This window comes from Clarias gariepinus, chromosome 16, assembly GCF_024256425.1.
Source record: "Clarias gariepinus isolate MV-2021 ecotype Netherlands chromosome 16, CGAR_prim_01v2, whole genome shotgun sequence".
In the NCBI taxonomy this organism is placed as follows: Eukaryota; Metazoa; Chordata; class Actinopteri; order Siluriformes; family Clariidae; genus Clarias; species Clarias gariepinus.
The window spans coordinates 5,893,336-5,912,571 of record NC_071115.1 but is presented as its reverse complement, the minus strand read 5'-3'; the positions used below and the strand labels follow the sequence as shown (position 1 = coordinate 5,912,571).

Here is a 19,236-nt window from a genome sequence, read left to right as displayed (position 1 = left end):
GCTCACTTTGTGCACAGTGCCATGCTGGAGTACAGGGTTTTGTGCTTTTTAATTCAGATAAGGAAAAAGATAGGGGATAATTGCCATTGTAACAGTCAGGGGTCCATAAACGTCTCGCACACCTCTGGTTTTCCTCACTTTAACCTGATAAAAATAATAAAAAATTAGATAAAAGAATATGTTAAGAAATGCACTTTCCCACACCGCACGTGCTATAAAATCAAGTTTATTAGGGATTGCAAATGACTGTAGGAATTGCACTTGACACAAAATAGATGTGAATACAGTACTCTTTTATTAAATTTTATTTCTTTAATTCAATTTAGGATTGCTTTTGTTTAAAGGTTTTGTGGCCGGATTTTATCCTATGGAAAGAACCTTCAGCTATCTGACGTCTTAAATCCGATAGAAAACCCAAAAAGCCGAATCCTATATTAGTGCAAAAGGAGGAGGATTATTTAAACTGGGAAGGAGAGACGTCACACTGCACATGTTTCTCGATTGTAATTTGTGGTCCAAAAAATGTTTAACCCCTTAAAAAAAAAAAACACTAATATTACTAAAAGGATCAACACCTACTGTAGCACTTTATATAAACGAGGACCAGATCAAGTCCATTTCTTTATTCTTTACTTTTATTACAACTTCCTTCCTTGTCTCATTACCTCCTGCTCTGTCTTTATATATATATATATATATATATATATATATATATATATATATATATATATATAATATCTTTTATATTTTCTCCCACAGACACACAGACACAGACATCTCTGGTCCTCTTCTCTCATCAGTTCTCCTCTTCTCAGCTGACTTTGTTCCTTCCCTCCCTCGTGTCCACCTCTCCTCCGCTCTCTGTGGCTGTGGCGATGCGACTGAGTCTGAGCGGAGAGGAGGGACGGATGGAGGAAGGGAGGGACAGATGGAGGGAAAGAGGGAGGGAGGGGAGGGTCAGTATAAAACTCTCGATCTGTGATTCTGCTTCTGCAAACAGCCCAGGTTTCTCCTCCCCTCCTCTGCATCTGCCGCTCTTCTCACACTCACACTCACACTCGCGCTCACTTTGTCCTCTCGCTCTCCACCACCCTGCATCACAGCCTGCAACTCTGTCGAAAAGCAAATTCCTGGGACTGACTTTTTTTTTTTTTTTCATAGGAGGAGTGAGTGGTGTGTGAGGTGATGTAGGATGTGTTAGATTTCACTCCAGCGCTGGCAGCTAAGCCATCCACGAACAGACGAGGCAAAGTGACGGCACGTGCGTGTATGTGGGTCTGCTTCTCCTTCATGCACACTTCAAGGCACTTTTCAGGATACTAGCTGTGCCCTTCTGTCCTTCCAGTCCCTCACACACACACACACACACACACACGCACACACACACACACACACACCTCTTGTTTTTAGGCTCTCTACATCAGGCACCATTTCGGCCCCGGCCAGAGCGACCCTGGCCACCCAGCCGCTCCCGCGCCTCGGTCTGGGCAGGAAGAGCCTGGCAGCGGCGGCTGTAGGTGTTATGCTGCTCCTGGTGCTCGTGGTGCTCATCCCGGTGCTGGTGAGCTCTGTAACCACTGACGCCGGCCAGTATGAGATGCTGGGCGCCTGCCACATGGTGTGTGACCCTTACCTGAGCAGCAAAAGCGCTGTGACAGGTCCAGCAGGCTCGGGCTCTGAGGCACCGGCGCCACCCTCCACGCTCGTCCAGGGGCCACAGGGGAAGCCGGGACGGCCGGGCAAACCCGGACCTCCGGGGCCACCTGGGGAGCCAGGCCCCCCGGGTCCGATGGGGCCCCCGGGGGACCGAGGAGAAAGAGGGGACCGCGGCACCAACGGCATTAATGGAGCTATCAGCACGGTGACGTACAACACACAGCCGCGCGTTGCTTTCTACGCCGGACTCAAGAACCCACACGAGGGCTACGAGATCCTCAAATTTGATGACGTCGTCACCAACCTGGGCAACAACTATGATGGTGCATCTGGGAAGTTCATCTGCAGCGTGCCTGGCACATACTTCTTCATCTACCACGTGTTGATGCGTGGAGGCGACGGCACGAGCATGTGGGCCGACCTGGTCAAGAATGGACAGGTGAGAGTTGAACAGGAAGCAATTCACTGGGTTCAGATCTGTTCTCCATGTGCTCTCTCTTTCTCTCTCTCTCTCGAACTTTCTTTCTCTCTGTGTAATTTTCTAACATTTTTATTACTTTATAGAGGTAATGCTTTTAAAACGGACGAGATTTAATTCAAAAAGTTAGTATTGCAACACAACATTGCATTTCTGTAGTTAATTGTATTGTTTTTTTCACTATAGCTAAAGAAATACAGTTGCACAAGGCAGCATAAGCAGGTGTACTCCCCCCACCCCCCCCCACCCCAAACAAATAGATATACAGTTTTAAACAAAATCTGGTTTGCAATACAGTATAATACATTTTGCAATTCAGCTGCGTATCACTATATCATTCAGTGCACAGTCATCACTGTGCATTTTTAATCCAGCCTAAGCACGTGCATTTGTCTTTCCACTTTTAACGCGAGAACTCGTGCACCTGTGCCCCAATATGTGTAAATCATTGCAGAGTCCGTCGGCTTTTTATTATTAATAAGAAAAATCTGATGATTGTATTTCACATGCAATGCAATCCCTTTCCTCATCTGTATTATTATTAATATTATTATATGCCTGCTATGTGAGATGCATGAGATGCAGGCAAGCGTGCATATTTTTTTTTTCCTTCAGTTAAATCAATGGTCATCTTCACGGAGACGTACAAAAAGATCAGTTTCAAATCCAAATCCAAATATGTAGCCTATGTTCGCCCTCAGCATCGTCTATCAGGTGTGGGAGACAAACTCCGCAGGTAATGTCTGTTGCGCAGTAATTGAGTCACTCGGACGGAATCAGTGTCATGTGCATGATCTATTCCGGGCTGCTGATGCTGGGTTAATGCCTCCCGTCTGGCGTGCGCTCGCTTCTCACCGCCTCAGCACACAGCAGACGGAAACGGAGCTCTCTTCGGGTAATATCAGAGCGCTCGTGAGCTGTGCACAAGGGCTCACTGCTTTTATTAAATAGCAAAGTTTGGAAGGAAAGACCCCTAGTAATGAATGTTTCTTTAAAGATGTGAGGACTTGTCTTGTCTTCTTGCACTGTATTATCCTAGCACTCATTTTTAAACATTAAGCATTTTGTTACTTTTTTTGTTTTACTTTATTGGTCTTTATTAAAAGGAGACCTCACAAACTGTATTTGAGGAAAGGTATGGATGGGTACTGTGACAAAAATAATCCCAGTTAAAAGCAGAAACCGGCTACGGAACTAAATGCTTGAGTCTTGCATATGTTCAAGAGAATTAATATATATCCATCCATCTAGGTATCATTGTATTAAGTCCCACTTTAAAACCTCTGGTCACATGCACATTAGACAGCTGCATGTCTTTGGACTGTGGGAGGAAACCGGAGTACCTGGAGGAAACCCAGCAAGCACGGGAACAGCATGCAAACTCCCTGCACACAGACCCAAGGCGGGAATCGAACCCTCGATCCTGGAGGTGCACGGCGATAGTGCTAAGCCGCTGTGCTACCATGACACCATCGACAGTACTGACTAAAACTTACAAAAGCATGGAATATGGTTTGCTGATTGTATAAGGTTTAACATATCAGCTGTTTATTCATATATGTTATATCTTATTAGCATGTACGTACGTGTTATATAATAGGTATAGCATAGAGTATAACATGTTAGCACTTTACTGACGAAAAAAAAAAGTTTATCTAAGTTAGCTTACCTCGCTAATGTAACAAACAGAATTAGCAAGATGTTTTAAGAAATAAAAGCCCTAAAACATTATTAGGATATTTAAAAAAATTAGCTAATGTTAAGCTAATTCACAAACCATATTTAGCTAGTTAATATCACAAGCTAATTTACAAAACTGGTAGCCAGATAATTTAAAAAGTCTCCTTTAAAAAAAAAAAAAAAGGAAATAGCTAACAAAATAATTAATAAAACTCCTTAATTGATCTTAAATTTTACATGTGATTTTCTTTCTGTATGATTCCGTATAAGTTCCGTGTGATTTCCCCACCATACGATAGATGATGATAACGTTAGATGATGATATTCTTTGTATAATATACAGTATTTCTATTCTCATGATTTTTCTCTATGCACTTTATTCATATTCACATCTAATTTCCTGCATAATTAATTTATTTCGCCATGTTGAGTGCGTTTTAATTAAACTCACACACACTCTCGGGGTATCTTGAAATGTACTGCGCCCGTAGACGTTTTTCATATGCTTACATAATTCTGTTTAAAATGCAAAATGTATGCGCTTGTAAATTCATTCCTACTGTATAACCGAGTCATAAAAATCCTAAACATTCATTTTAAGGAAACTTTTTTTTAAACAAAAGTTACTTTAAAAGTTGTGAAATAAGTAATAAAAGGTGTGTAATTGATCGGTTTTCAATAATCCGATCCACACGCTCTCAGGCACATACAGTACTGTAGCAGTTTTATTTGTGAGACCATGGTCAGTTATTTCCTCTTCTTTTAACTATATACAAGTAGTTTGATTAATTTTAAAGAAAGTAAAAGAGCTTTAAAAAAAAAAAAAGAAAAAATATATTTTTTTCTATCTTTCGTTTTTTTTTTTTTTTTTACACATTACATTCCTAGTGGCAGTTGCTCTCAACTCTTTTTCACACTTTAGTGTTAGGTGGAATTAATTATCCATTATAGTGCCAACGCAGATTTCCAACACTTCAAGCTCTCTTTTGTTTTTATGTATTTATGTAGCTAATTAAGGAAAATAAATAGAAGCTCTTTATGCTTAAGGAAAGCATTTCTATCTTTTTTCCTCTAAAGACTACATGTGTTGCATTAAAACCCTACAAGCTGTTTTTTTTAAAACAAAAATTTTAATTAACATTGTGCATTAACACAAACCTAAAAAATAATAACTTGAACAAAAAACAAGAGATCATATTTTGGCTGTACTTGAAATTGCATAATTGTCTACTATACAGTATATTAGACTATCATACAGTATTCTCTTCACAATGAGCATGCTATTACACAGCCATACTGTATGTTAAAATATTCTGGAGGTACATGGTTGCACCCAGCAACAAGGAGCTCATTGGTACTAAACTAGATACATTGAATTCCTCTCTGACGTGACCTCTCAGTCTAGTTTATTTTACTTTTAAATATGTCAAAATCCTTAAAGCAATGCAAATTCACCCCAATTTATATTTATTTAATTGTTAAAAAAATATTCAATAATGCATATGCAGAACAAACAGAACACCAATCTTTTACTATTTTGTGAAATAAAATATTAATATGATCTATTTTAAGCCTAGAACAACAAACACCAAAGTGTTTTTTTTCCTCTTATACTACAGCAATGTGGCAATCTTAAAAAAATTGTCTTCAGGCAAGAACATCCATTTGTATAGTCAAATTATATATATAATTAGTTTCAATATTGAATATTGATTATTTATTGATATATAAGCTTCCAGAGACAAAAACAACACACACAACATGAAACAAAACCAACCAAATATATAAAACAAAAAATGACAAGAAATGAATTATAATGTGGGATATTATCAAATTATATAACCTGTTGCACATATTAATATTGCACATATTTTTTTAAAAGAGGTTGTAGGTAGGTGTAGGTGAGTGTCATGTTCTATGTGGGTTTATAGTGTATGGCTTTGTGGGGTGTGGTCTACAGAAGAATAAATCAATCAGGTTACAAAGCAACCATCATTATTATTAATTGATAACGCTCTAATAAAGTATTACCTATAGTGTAACTTCTTCATATACAGTACAGTAGTAATTGACTTTAAAAAACATTATCAATGAAGATTAATAAACAACATTTATATTAAACAGTGTCATATTGCTTGTTAAATCCACCGTCTCAGATTATAGTATTTATAATTTCGATTTCAAGGTTGCATCTAGACATAAAATAATAGCTAGACCTAATCAACCATGCTGCAATGCAATGGGTAAATGCTTGAATGCTATGGTTGAATGTCATCATAACACCTTAATTAAGGCTTCTGTTGCAAAGGGCACACATTTCAAATTACAATGACCCAACAACATTATACAATATAGGCATGGGAAGGCTCAACAAGCAGCTAAACATACTGTGAATTTAGAAATTCAGGGTAGATGTCTAATAGAGGCACAAAACACAAATGCAGTTAGTTACTTCTGGTACTGTAAGTCAGACAAACAGGCAATCAAAACTCCTGTAAAAAATGTAGTCTTCTACTTGCATCTCGTGTGAGAGCCCTGTGCCTGCCCTGGACCCAGCCTCTTGGATGTATTAATGGCAGCAGATTTTAACCTGTGTGCTGATTGTCATGACTTTTTTGACCATGTAAGGAACCACAAAAAGCCTTGGATGCAACAGGGTCCTTACAAAAATCCATTATTGTGACAGGGTGGTACGTACCTACCCTATGAGAAGACCTGTTACAAGCTCAAATCTAATCCCATATTAAAACCCGTACAATCATTCAATGATATCTTGCTCATGTTGTTCTAAATCAGCGTAGTGTCCTGTGTATTTTGGGGAAATCACGAATATGAAGCCAATATTTGAAATAATGTCTTTTTGCACAAAATAAAAACCGTCCTATATAATAAGGAAGCGCTGCTATTATTGTAACCCCTGTTTTGCCATTATATATCTCAAACCATGGATATAACACTGTATAACTCTTTTCCAGTTTGGCACCAAGGACTTTGGCCAGACTGGTGATATTTCAGGACTAGTTTCCAGCTGAGTTCTCAGGGAAACAGTCAGACTTCCACAAAGTAAATGTCACTTTCAAAAGGGCTGGCAGTCATTAAAGAGCACAGAGGAGGAGACAGTGTGGTGGGAAGGACAAAAGATGGACATGTTGGACCGAGAGTACAGTAGGCATAGCAGTATACTTATTGTAATGCATGTAAATAAACTTGAAGCACACCAAATGTGTTTATACGAAAATATTTGTGATGTGTTTTTTTACAAACCAAGCTGCTAAATTATGGGCTGATATATTTTTGGTTTCCGTGTGAACAGCCTGAGCTTGTCTTCTGCGCAGACATCACAGTGCAGTTGCAGCAGGGTTTTACCGATCTTAAATACTTTTTCCTTGAAAATGCATAACCGTCAGGTAACAATGAGGCCAAAGCTTGTTTCCTGCTCAGAGATATGCTAGAGAGTCAGCTCAGCTGGAAAGTGATTTACAAGATGATGAACGAGACCTTATTAGCAATAAAGCTCAAGCTCGGAGAGATGAAATGGTTGAGCAGAGTATACAGGTGAAGAGGTGAGAATGTCGCTGCATCTCTCAGTTTAGGTGAAAATGAAGTGAAGGCATTCACAGTTATTGGGAATTCAGAATTTTCCAACTGGAAAAGGTTTTAGTTCTCACTGGTAAATCACACCTCTCTCAAAACAGAAGTTCTGGGAGACTCTTCCATTTTCATAGCAACTGAAACCAGTTTTCAAAAAATTTCTGTCTGTCTGTCTGTATATCACAGCATTTATCACCTTTTTGGATAAATATAGGGCTTTTTCCCTTGAGGTGGCTATAGGCGTCACTCAAAAGAACCAATCAACGCAATAGTTGTATGTACTCACCATGTATACACAGCGTATGCGGAATTATTTTTTATTCGATCTACTCCAAATTTAAAAATTTTATTTCAAAAACTGTTTCGATTTCTTACCTGGGATTCACTCTTTCTGATAACCGAACAAGGAGTGTATTTGGCTGACGCGGAAAAAAAAAATGTCCAACTTAGGGTAAGACGTAAGATACTCAACCTTACAAATTTTTTAATTTTTTTTATTAATAAGTTAGACTGAGAGTTCTGCTGTACAGAAAGACAGACAGACGGACATGTACGTGGGCTTCAACCTAAAATAATAATAATATCACTGATTACACTAAAGATCATCAGGTTATTTTTAGCTTTAACTTTTGAACTATTTCTGCAAACTTTATGACGGTTACTTATTCTAGTTATATCATATCATATCATATCATATCATATCATAGTGGTTTACAAACTTATTAAAATAAATTTTGCTTAAAAAAAGAACTTTATTAGGAATAAAGTGAGGATACACCTAATCCCTTAATGTCTTCTAGGGACCACAAAATATTAGGGAAGTCAATCACTGGCAAGATTGCTCAGGTATTTAATTTTGCCCAGGTTTCACAGAGAAGGGCATAAAACCGTATTTTACGTCTTGCAGTGTCGAGCACAACCTGCCTTTCCAGGTGTGTAAACACTCAGTCATCTATTCAGGATAATGCTCTCTGATTTCTAATGGGCAAGTGGTGGGGTGGGGTGACGTGGGGTGGGGTGGGGCGACGTGGGGTGGGGTGGTGGTGGTGGTGGTGTCTATGGGGATCTCCCTGAAATGAGTTTTTGCAGGTTGGGATGTCTGTAAATCCCACAGCAGGTAGTCAAACAGCATTGTGGACAACACAGGAAAACCAAAGGTTAATCAAAGTGAAAATACAGCTGTTGAAAGAAGCAACAAACTACAACAACCAAAAAAGCTCGGTATTTTAGACACTATTGAAGGTGGTGTGTTAATTATAAAGATTAATATGATAGGGTGGGTAAGGTATTAATGTCCTGTGGTCATCTGGTCCAAGCTCCAGATGATGTGGGGGTTTTTGGTGAATCACGGAATTGACTTGGTCCAACATGTGAATCATTTTTGGTTAATCATTTTGGATAGATTTTTTAAACTTAGCGTCAAAAGTTTTAAGTAAATAATAATAATAATAAAATTCCAGATTTATGACTGCATCAGTATATAAGTCTGACCATATCACGCATCACAAAGATCAGTTTGACAGGTTGAGATGAATCATTTGAGACATTGCCTTCCTCAGCGATGGAAATGATTCATGCTCCTACATTTTACCCAAACCCCCAAGCTCCAGTTATTATAGCTGGGGAAAAATGCAGGCTTTGGTATTCGAACACTTGCATGAGTGCTTTTAGCCATGCTGAGTTCACTGTGCTGTCTAAAGGCTGGTGATTTTGTAAAGCGTCTCTATGATTGGTCTCTCAGACTGCAGAATGTACCCTTTGCACTTCTGAACTTGAGCTGGATTTCCTCCCGGTGTACTCTGGGCCATGTCTAAGCAGCATTTCTTTAGTTAATCTAAAAAAATTTAGCTTATATAAACATATTAGGAATGTGGTTTCCTTCACCTCTGACTCGACAGTGAAAAAAAAAGCGCTTCCAAATCCACTAAGTGCAGTTTTTTCTTTTCTTAAGATTATTTGCTGTATGTACAAGTGCATAGTGCAGAGTGCCAGGGAATTTGTACTTGCACGCAGTCTTTATGCGATAGGTTATGCTGTGGAATGACTGCAAGTATATTTCTCAAAACCATGACACTAGGAGTCTAATAAATACTGCTACAGCTCTCATTCAGCTTCAGCGTGCATGTAAACTAGCGTAATCGACTGAAATATATAAAACTATATTTCTTTTTAAAGGCGCTGTCTATAAATTTTAACTGTCTTTCCGACTGCAGTAAAAAGACACCATGTCCTCTTGTTGACATTGCAAAGTAATAATTGGCAGAATTACATTTTACAATTAAGCCATTACTTTTCTTTCGCTTTCATTTAGATAGAACAGATTGTGCGTTATAAACGGATGCGAATACAGATATGAATAGGGAGAGCGCTGGTCTTTTTTTCCTGCCTAAATAGAGTCTTGGCCAGGTCGCTTACTGTATGATCAGATGGCTATGAAGGAAGGAAGGCGAACAAACGAAGCAGAGTTTGACATTTACGCTAGAAGTAGGAAAAAAAAAACTATTTTAATTGATGTTGGTACACACTCCAGCTACTGCGTGGTGTGTTATACATATACATACAGTAACAAGATACAATTAAATATGCATAAACACTCCTATTCAACTTATAGTGCGCATACATACAGTACAACCACACACACACACACACACACACACAAATAATAAAAAAAAATAGCTCAGCAATTTTGTCACCAGCTTATATTAGGCGTGTAAAGATATATATTAAATAACCAGTGTAAAATACCCTGCGATGGATTGCACCCCCATACAGGATGTACCCCCACCTAGTGCCCTAAGTTTCCTGGGATAGGCTCCAGGACCCCCGCAAGCCTGTATATAAGATAAAGTAGTATAGACAGAGGTGGGTAGAGTAGCCAAAAATTTTACTCGAGTGAGAGTAGCTGTACTTCAAAATAATATTACTCAAGTAGAAGTAAAAAGTAGTCATCCAAAATATTACTCAAGTAAGAGTAAAAAAGTATTCGGTGAAAAGTACTGAGTAAATGTTTCATTGCAATGCCTGATTTTTTTTTTTTTTTTTTTTTGAAATTATCTAAGCAGCCACACAAAATGATAAAATAATGTACAAATTCTGACACTTAATTAAATGTAACTCGATACTACCCACTTCTAAGTAAAGACAAGTAAAAAGTGGTATAAAGGAGTGAATGAGTGAGTATAACCAGTGTAAACTACATAATGGGCAGCAAAGGCCTAGCTGATGGGTAGATCTCGTGCTCAAGCCTCCTCCAAGATACTTCAATTATTACAGTACAACAATATACTGTATCAGACAGGAAAGTTGTATGTTGATTGCGCTGTGCCTGTACTGTAGTACGCATACAAATAATTCATGGCACAAAAAGTCCTTGCCAGTTGCTAATGCTACTGTAATGTTGGTGGTTATGGTAATCTCGCCCTGTATATTTTCAGCCAATAAAATGTGGAGACCGGGCCTAGTGTTATGAGGTATGCAGCTTATTTTGTTTCTTTGTGTTGATAAGTTAAAAATGATACAAATTAATAAAATGAGTACATCACTGGTTTTCTCTTTTTAAGGTTTCTAATATTAAATAATTCTCCTTCCAGCCCCTCCAAAATCTATTCCTCTACGCCCCTGTGTGGAAGGTTGACTTCACCCTCTCCAAACAACGCTTTATCCACCCACTTTCACATGCATGAGTTCCAAAAAAAAAAAAAAAACCTAAATGACCATAGTAAAGGACAGTGTATGCCACCCTTTTCTCCTTGAGAGGATGGGCAAGGACTGTATGGCCTCTTGGACATGGAAGCTTTGGAATAGCTGGAATCTAACTCTGGATGAAAGGGTGAATGCTTGCCAGCTGTACCGCTGAGGATGATCCGTTACCAGAAAGGTTTACAGGGCATGAGGTCGAGACTAGATGTGTATATTATGAAGCAACCTTTTTTTTTATTATTATGCAAGTTTTCAGATACGATGCTCAAATAAAAGGGACTCTCAAAGGAATCACTAACATGACAACCCTAAGCAGAGCTAAAGAGAAAGTACACAAATCCTGTGCTTGAGTAAAAGTAGATATTTGCCATGACTAATATTACTTAAGTGAAAGTAGAAACACTGCATCTACTTGTTTATCTAAATAAAAATACAGTAGTATAATACTCACTTTTAGATTTCATTAAATATAAAAAGGGATTGTGCTCTCACATCAATCATGGCTCTATAGCGAATCCCAGGCTTCACAGAACTCATATGAACAGAAGCATTGGATAGCACTATCCTCCAAGTGTGTATCGCCATTTTCAAGTGTGTGAGTGAGCAGTTCAAAAAGATGCAGTTGTTGGCATCACATGGCTTTGGGGAAACACGTGAAAGTCTTTGGTCCTCCCTGACTGGTAGTTGAAGTCTTAAAGCAAGAGTTGGAAATTGGATACAACTAAAAAAAATAAATAAATACAAAGGACAGTGCTTGTATTAGCTCATTGTAGCCTTTTTTAATAGTTAAAAAAACTCTTTTTCTCTCTCTCTCTCTCTCTCTTCTTTACAAATTTAAAAGTGATGTTTTTATCCCTCTCTGCAACCAGCTCCACTTGTGATTTCAAACATCTGTCATGTTGTGAGGTGTGAAAACGGGAAAACAAGTAGTGCAAGTTTGCATATTAGTCAGCAGGTGGCAAAGTTTTGTTCATGCAGAAATGTATTAAGTAAAAGTACAGTACAGATATTTTTTTGTACGTTTGATCAGAGTAAAAGTAAACAGTTTTCTTTAAAGCACAAATACTGTAAAGCACAAATTGATGAAATATGTTCTTAAGTACAGTAACAAAGTACTCGGTTACCTCCCACCTCTGATCCTTAAATACCGGCCTGGTCGGAGTAATCAGGGTTTACAACAAGCTGATTAACTTTTAATAACTTTTTTTGTTTACTTTTGTTTGATTTAATGTATTTGTTTTTGTAATGTAAAACTATTTTTTAGTTTGAGCCATCACTCGATCAGGTTTAATTCCAAATATAGTTTTAGTTAATTTACGCTTACGTGGAAATTATTCCAAATTAACGGCATTAGCATCTTGTAGCGAAAAGTGACTTGCTTTGTCCAGCCGTTAGGGATGAAGCCACGTGTGATTCCTGAGTTGCACTGGATCTGCGCACTCTGTGATAACACCAGTCGGAAAACTTCGATGCCTCACATTATGCTGCTTTAGGTCTATCGCCGGTTTATTCTTGCTGGGTTTGGGTCGCCGTGCCAAAGCCATGGCATTAAGGAACAGCAGAGTCAGTGCAAATGCGAGTGTGTGGATATTACAGCTTCATCTTCTTTTTTTTTTTTTTTTTTTTTCTTTACACCAGAAACGAGTAAGCGTGTTCGACCATATGCTGTTATAAAACAGCGTCTGGCAGACGCACTGTGTGTCCTCCCCTGAGATCTGTCTCATAGACACTTAAAGCACACCCGGTAGACACAAACACCGCCCCTCCCCACCACCTAACCCCCCCACCACCCTCCTGAGAGGTAGCTAATCTTTATAAAGTGGTTACCGTCTCACTAATTAAACAGCCAGTGAGAGAAGTGTTTGTGTAGGTAGGTGCGTGCTCCCTCCTGTTGAATTTAAGGAAAATGCACCATCTCTTATTTGCTGTCTCTGCATTGCAGTGTAAGTGTGTGTGCGTGTGTGTGTGTGTGTGTGTGTGTGTGTGTGTGGTGTGTGGTGTGGGTGTACTTGACCCTGAATAGATACTACTGCAAGAGCAGTGTTCTCTAGGGGTCAGAGACATCAGCTTCCTCTTGAGCTGTGTTTGGAGATGTGTGAGTGTATTGAGCAGTACCAGAACTCCTGGGGCGATACCTGTCTTATTTGTTTGTTTGTTTGTTTGTTTTTTTACGCAGAAGCTACACCAAGTTAAACATGTTTTATATTTTGTATGTCCACCTTGTGTCTCCTAAATAGCCCTGATGCTTTAAGGTCTGGACGGCACAAGACGTCTGAAGGTGTGCTGTGGTATCGGGAACCAAGACAGTAGCAGCAGATCCTTTAAGTCATATTGGACATGGGTCCCCTGACAGCGTGTCAGGGGACATAATCCTGCTAAAAGAGCCCACTGTCATTGGGAGTACTGCTGCTATGAAGGGGTGGATGTGGTCTGCATGATGTTTATGAAGGAGAGTTGTATTAAAGTAGCATCCATCTCGTTGCTTCCCGAGCAAAACATTACTGAGAGCATCACACCGCCTCCACTGGATTGTTTTTCGCTTTACAACAAAAGGCTCAGCTCTTCACACTTGCCCTTTTCCCCGCTTTCAACACATTAACTTCTAGAACTTAGTGTTCACTTGCCTTCTTACATATCCCACCCTGATACAATCAGAAATAATAACAATAATAATAATAATAATAATAATAATAGCCAACATGTCATTAATTAAAGTGTTGAGTCTTATATGTAAATTCTGAGAGCTGGGAAGTAAAGACTTTACTTTTGTTGAAAGTTCAGTACTTTTGTATTCTCAAAAGTCATTAATCACATAAAGTACTGCTGTGCAAAAGTCATGAACCACCCCTCATTTCTTCCTATTCGGCTTTTTGTATTTTTTTATGCAGTCTAAAGAATAAATTCTTCAGGCTTCCTGAAGGACATTTTTGGGTCTCGTTTTGGGCAAAATTTTGTCTCTTATTTTTAGTAACTGAGCCGCTTTTTTTTTTTTTTTTTTTGGAATTAATGTTGTTGATATGATGAAGCTTTGAGTTATTAAATACTATCTATAAATTTATTATTATAAATGTAGTATTAGTAATATTATTATTATTATTATTATTATTATTATTATAATAAATGATTTAGCATTTATGGAAAGGGTCTCCAGTGTGAGTGTGCATCCTGACTTCAGGACAGAAGACATTTCAGGCACTATAGTGGTTCTGCTATGGAACTGATGATCTGCTGAATTCAGTTGCTCGGTCTTTAAAGCCTGTTCTGATGTGATCTGTCTATGGACATGTGTGGATTCATTAACAGGAAGCATGTGACCGTGTCTTTTGTTTAACTGAGTGCTTACACATTTTCTTTATTTCAAGCTGTGCTCTTTACATTTTGTGTCATTATCATATGACTGTATTGGTTCAGATAGTTGTTTAGATGAAGTTCTTTATAACAAGTGTAGGTTCTTTGTTTATTACTTCTGTGGATTGGGATAGGGGATGCTACTGTAGGTTCCCTGGAGGACTAGTGCTTAGCATTTAGCATTTTACTCAAACTCTTTCTTCAAAATGACCCAAGTGTGTTTCTTAGTCAGGACACCAACCTCAACACCTGTGGGTATTCACAAGCTAGTGGACGCTTAGTGCTGGTACTGTAGCAGGGATAAATGTTAAGAGCTACATCATAAACGGCATGTGTCAGGAAAGTGTTCCCCTCACCCATCAGTGAATCATTAAAAAAAAAAAAAGTTTTTAGAAATCTTGGGTACTAAAATTTTACAGGATTTCTATTTTAATTTTAAATGAAATTCTACATTCTATTCTGTGTTTTTTTAACAAATAAAAAAAAGCAAACAAACAATATTAGGAACTAGCCTTTCTTCCTGATAATTAATATTATTAATCAATCAATATTTATTTATTTAGCACTTTACAGCAACCTAAGTTGAACCAAAGTGCTTCATAGCACTAACGACAATAAAGTGGCAATAAAAATAGAAATAAAAAAATACAAAAACAAAATTAAACACATAATTATAAATAAATAAATGAAAAATAGAAATGAGAAATATAATAAAAATAAAAATAATAATAATAATAGTAAATAAAACAAAATGATAAAATAATAATAAAAACATAAAATTATAAAATATTAAACGCCATTCTAAATAAGTGAAGCTTCAGTTTTGCTTTAAACAGAGGGAGGTTGGTAATGTTGCGTAACTCAGGTGGAATGGTGTTCCAGAGTTTAGGACCAGCCACTGCAAAGGAGCGATCAGCCCACAAGCAGGTTTTGGTTATCAGAACGAAAGACTCTACTTTGTTGATAAAAGCTCACTGTCTCACGTAAGTAAGAAGGTGCCAGACCATTAATCGCGTTAAAAAACAAACATATTAAATGTAACTGCCTGGCACGTTCTAGTACAGTATTTGGTCCAATAACTTTAACTTTGACTACAGCATGCAGCGTGGTTGGAAAATGATTCCTCATGCTTGTAGAACAAATCTTACTGTTTGAGTCCTGGAAAAGGGCTGTGTCATGAAGGAAAAAAACCTCCATAGATGTGATAACCTGGTGATTCAGCACATTCAGGTCGTCAGCTGACTTCATTTTATTGTCACCTAACGTTGCTGAGTCTCGACCTGAGAAACTGTAGGAACCCAGATCATAACCTTGTCTCTAGAGGCTTGTACAGTGGACATTATGCATGATGGGTGCATCTCTTCACGCTTCCCTTCTGACCCTGATGTGCCCATTGACTCTGGAATAGACTCAATCTGGACTCATCAGGTCACATGACCTTTTTTTTTTTTTTTTTTTTTTACATCGCTCCAAAGTTCAGTCTTTAGGTCCCTAGCAAACTGAAGCCTTTTTTTTTTTTCTGATGAGTCTCACTAACAAGTGGTTTTCTTATGGACACACAGAACTGATAAAAGTTTTATCCATAAACAGTGTTTAAAGCACGTTAATGAAGCTGGTTACTCCAGTTGTGATGGAAGATCATGCATTTTTGCACCACTGGTGAAGTTATTTTCACCAGTGGTAGCAGGGAAATCCTGGAGTCATAATGAGGCTGAGGCTTCCCTCTTTCTTGCTATAATGGCTTTATACGAATTATAGATATCCCAGATATACTGTAGCTCAATTTACTGTACGTGGATGCTGGACATAAAACATATTTTAAAAACATAAAAATGCTGGTCAATTAAACCATGACTAACAAGATACACTTCTTAAATTTTGATGTTACACTTTGAAATGGTTTGTTTGGCTTTTTCTCCATTGGATTTCTGACATTTTTAGCTGTAGCGAGGGACCTACTGTATAGATGTATAGGATGCCATTGACTATTTTAAGAATATAACCCCCTTCTGTGTGTGTGTGTGTGTGTGTATGTGCCTGTGTTGTATGTTGCAGGATTTGCACTGTTCATGTTTCATTAGGAGCTTACAAGTGTGAATTTAAAGGTCTTGTACTTCGATTTCATTTCTCTTGAATATCTAAAGATTTTGTTGACTTTAGGATACTTTCTCAGTCTCTCTCTCTCTCTCTCTCTCTCTCTCTGTCTATCTCTCTCACACACACACACATATATTCAGAAAGACACCCACATACTGTAGACATTCCTCTTCATCTATTTTCAATCTGCGTTATCCTCTTTCCAAACTCGCTGCTTTCACCCCTCCGTATGTTTATTTGTGAACATTTCTTCCCCCCTCCGTGCCAGATATTCTTCAAACTAAAAATCCTCCCTTCTCCAGGCGTCACATGTCAGCTGTCTCGCTTTTCCGCAGGTTTTCTCTCCACTCCTGCAATGTCGCGGCGTAGACGCTAGAACCGATCCCGGATCTTTTTTTTTTTTTATTTAAATCGGGGGAACAGTAAGTAAAGAGGGACGGAGAAAGGAAAAGACAAAGGTATAAGCAGAGACGCTCGTACTGTGCCAGCAGAGCTGCTTAATCATAATTAAAAACCCTGAACGGGAGCCAGGCGGCGTTGGCAGCCATCCTCCTGTTCCTCCTGTTCATTCTGTTAATATTGCCATTAATCCTCGCAAGCCTGTTTGGACTTCATTATAGCTGAACGCGTCCAGACTCTGTCTCCGGTGCATTTTGTCCTGCAGGCTCGCAGTCTCAGCTCGTCAGAGCAACCAGGTCCAACTCCTCCATATCGCTCTATTTTTCTTTCATGCAAATGCGCATGTGTTGATCATTGATTTTAGCTAAATGATGAAGATAATCGTTTCAAATCTTTAAATCTCATAACAGGCGCGGAAATCTGTTGCTGTTTGTTTCACAGTTGGCTAAAAATCGAGAGCAAAAGTTCACGTATACTGAAAGAGAAACATGGGGGTAGTTATGGGATTCTTAAAAATAATCAGCCACAATGAGACCAAACTCAGCACAGCAAGGCCAGGGGCATGTCCTGAGTTTATGCAAGGGTCTTCATTTAGTGCGCGTTAAACATTTTGTTATCAGTTACACTTTTGTTCGCTGTTGCTGTTCTTACACTCAAATCATTGTATAAGCTTTTAAATTTGTCTGTTAAGTTCAAGCAAAAAGTCTCTTTTACGTTCAAGCAAAAAGTCTGGACTAGAAAATGACATTACTGCAGTGAAGACCCAACTTTCTCTTTTACATTAAACAATTATTCAAAAAATCATAATTCTGTTAATAAACTTTAACGCGAATGAATTTAAAGTGGTGCCTAAGCATCTCAGAATAACTCGTAGGAATTAGGTAGAAAGTTAATTTAGGACTGAAAGTATTTCTACCTTAGAGGAGGGCATAAAAAATATTTATAAATCTTCCTACACTTACTTTTAGCAAGGAGTAAGACTGAGCCGAGGAAAGCGTGACGTCACTTCCTACAACACTGAGAGCCGCAAAGTATTGCTTACTGTATTAGATAATACTGCAAAGAGCTGCTATTAAGAACAGCGCAAGAGGGCGTCTATGGGACGGGGCTTCGTATACTGTGTCATAGCGGGGGATCAGGGTCTGTGCACGGATCGGTCATGGATTGACCCACTGTAGGCTGCACGTTATAGTGCAGTTTTTAACAGTAGAGAAGCGAAATGGTGAAATCAGCTGCAGTTGTGTACACTCAATTTTATTATAAATATATAAAATGTATATATCTAAATATGATCATTTTTAATGGGTGTGCCATGGATGATGCCCACGACTCCATGAACGCAGTTTGTTTTCCATTGATTTCATGCTGCATGCTGGGAAATGTATGAATCTGCGGTGCTCTAAGAGCAGAGTTTAATTTATTATTTCCGACACTGTCGGCTGTGTCACTGTTTCAAAGCTGCATCTTTGCTGTTATTAAAAACCGTACAGTATCAGTCACCTGCAGCGACGGCACAAGGAATGTTTATTAAAGGACCAGTTGCATATCGCACGTGTTGTGTTAAAAAAAAAAATCATTTTTGTGCAGGCATTATGTGCAAGTGTCACTCAATGTTACTAAAAACATCTCTTCTCCGCGGGTGTCTCTGCCTGAACACCATTTCCTTGCTACTTCTAACCAGTTAGCCCCCCCCCCCCCTCCCCCCCGGGAGCTCTTTTATATTTAGGTGGAGATGGGAGTGATTTCCTACTGTATTTTAAAAATTTTAATAAATAGCTCTTCTCCCTACTCCTGGACGAAGGACCAAAATAGCATCATGCTGAGAAGTTTTGGTGATTTCCTACTTGGAGACGTTTAGTAAATACAGGACCAATTCTAGAAAATGGCTCGATCAGAGTGAAGAAATTCCAAACTATTCTCAGATCTCTCTTTCCAATTTAGTTACATTTTATTTGTGTAGCACTTTTAATAACGCTGTACGGTTGAAAGTTCAATATAACAGAAAAGGTGTTTAAATTAATATGAATTTCACTTTCATTGTTAGAGACTCTGTAAAGTGTAAAGACCTGTTTCTGTTCGCACACCAACAACTTCCACACTGAAGTGTTAAAGACTCACTAGCATTCCACTTGGACCCACTTGTACTTGCGTACCACAGCGTACTTCATCAAGATTGGTGTATACACCTTTTTGCATTAACCACTGAATATAGAAGAAAACAAATACAATAAGACTTCATAAACAATGCATGTCCAAGAAAAATTCAGTACACTGGGCTGATGGATGGA

General features: G+C 38.4%; 1 protein-coding gene across 1 annotated transcript in view; it reads left to right on the top strand.

Moving 5' to 3' along the window:
• The first annotated feature begins 1,507 nt into the window (after window positions 1–1,507).
• LOC128544363 (C1q-related factor) overlaps window positions 1,508–19,236 on the top strand; it is a 43,081-nt gene continuing 25,352 nt past the window's right edge. Inside the window, exon 1 of the mRNA XM_053514404.1 lies at window positions 1,508–2,095. Coding sequence (XP_053370379.1) covers window positions 1,523–2,095 — 573 coding nt within the window. The 5' untranslated portion in view covers window positions 1,508–1,522. The remainder of the gene's footprint in view (window positions 2,096–19,236) is intronic.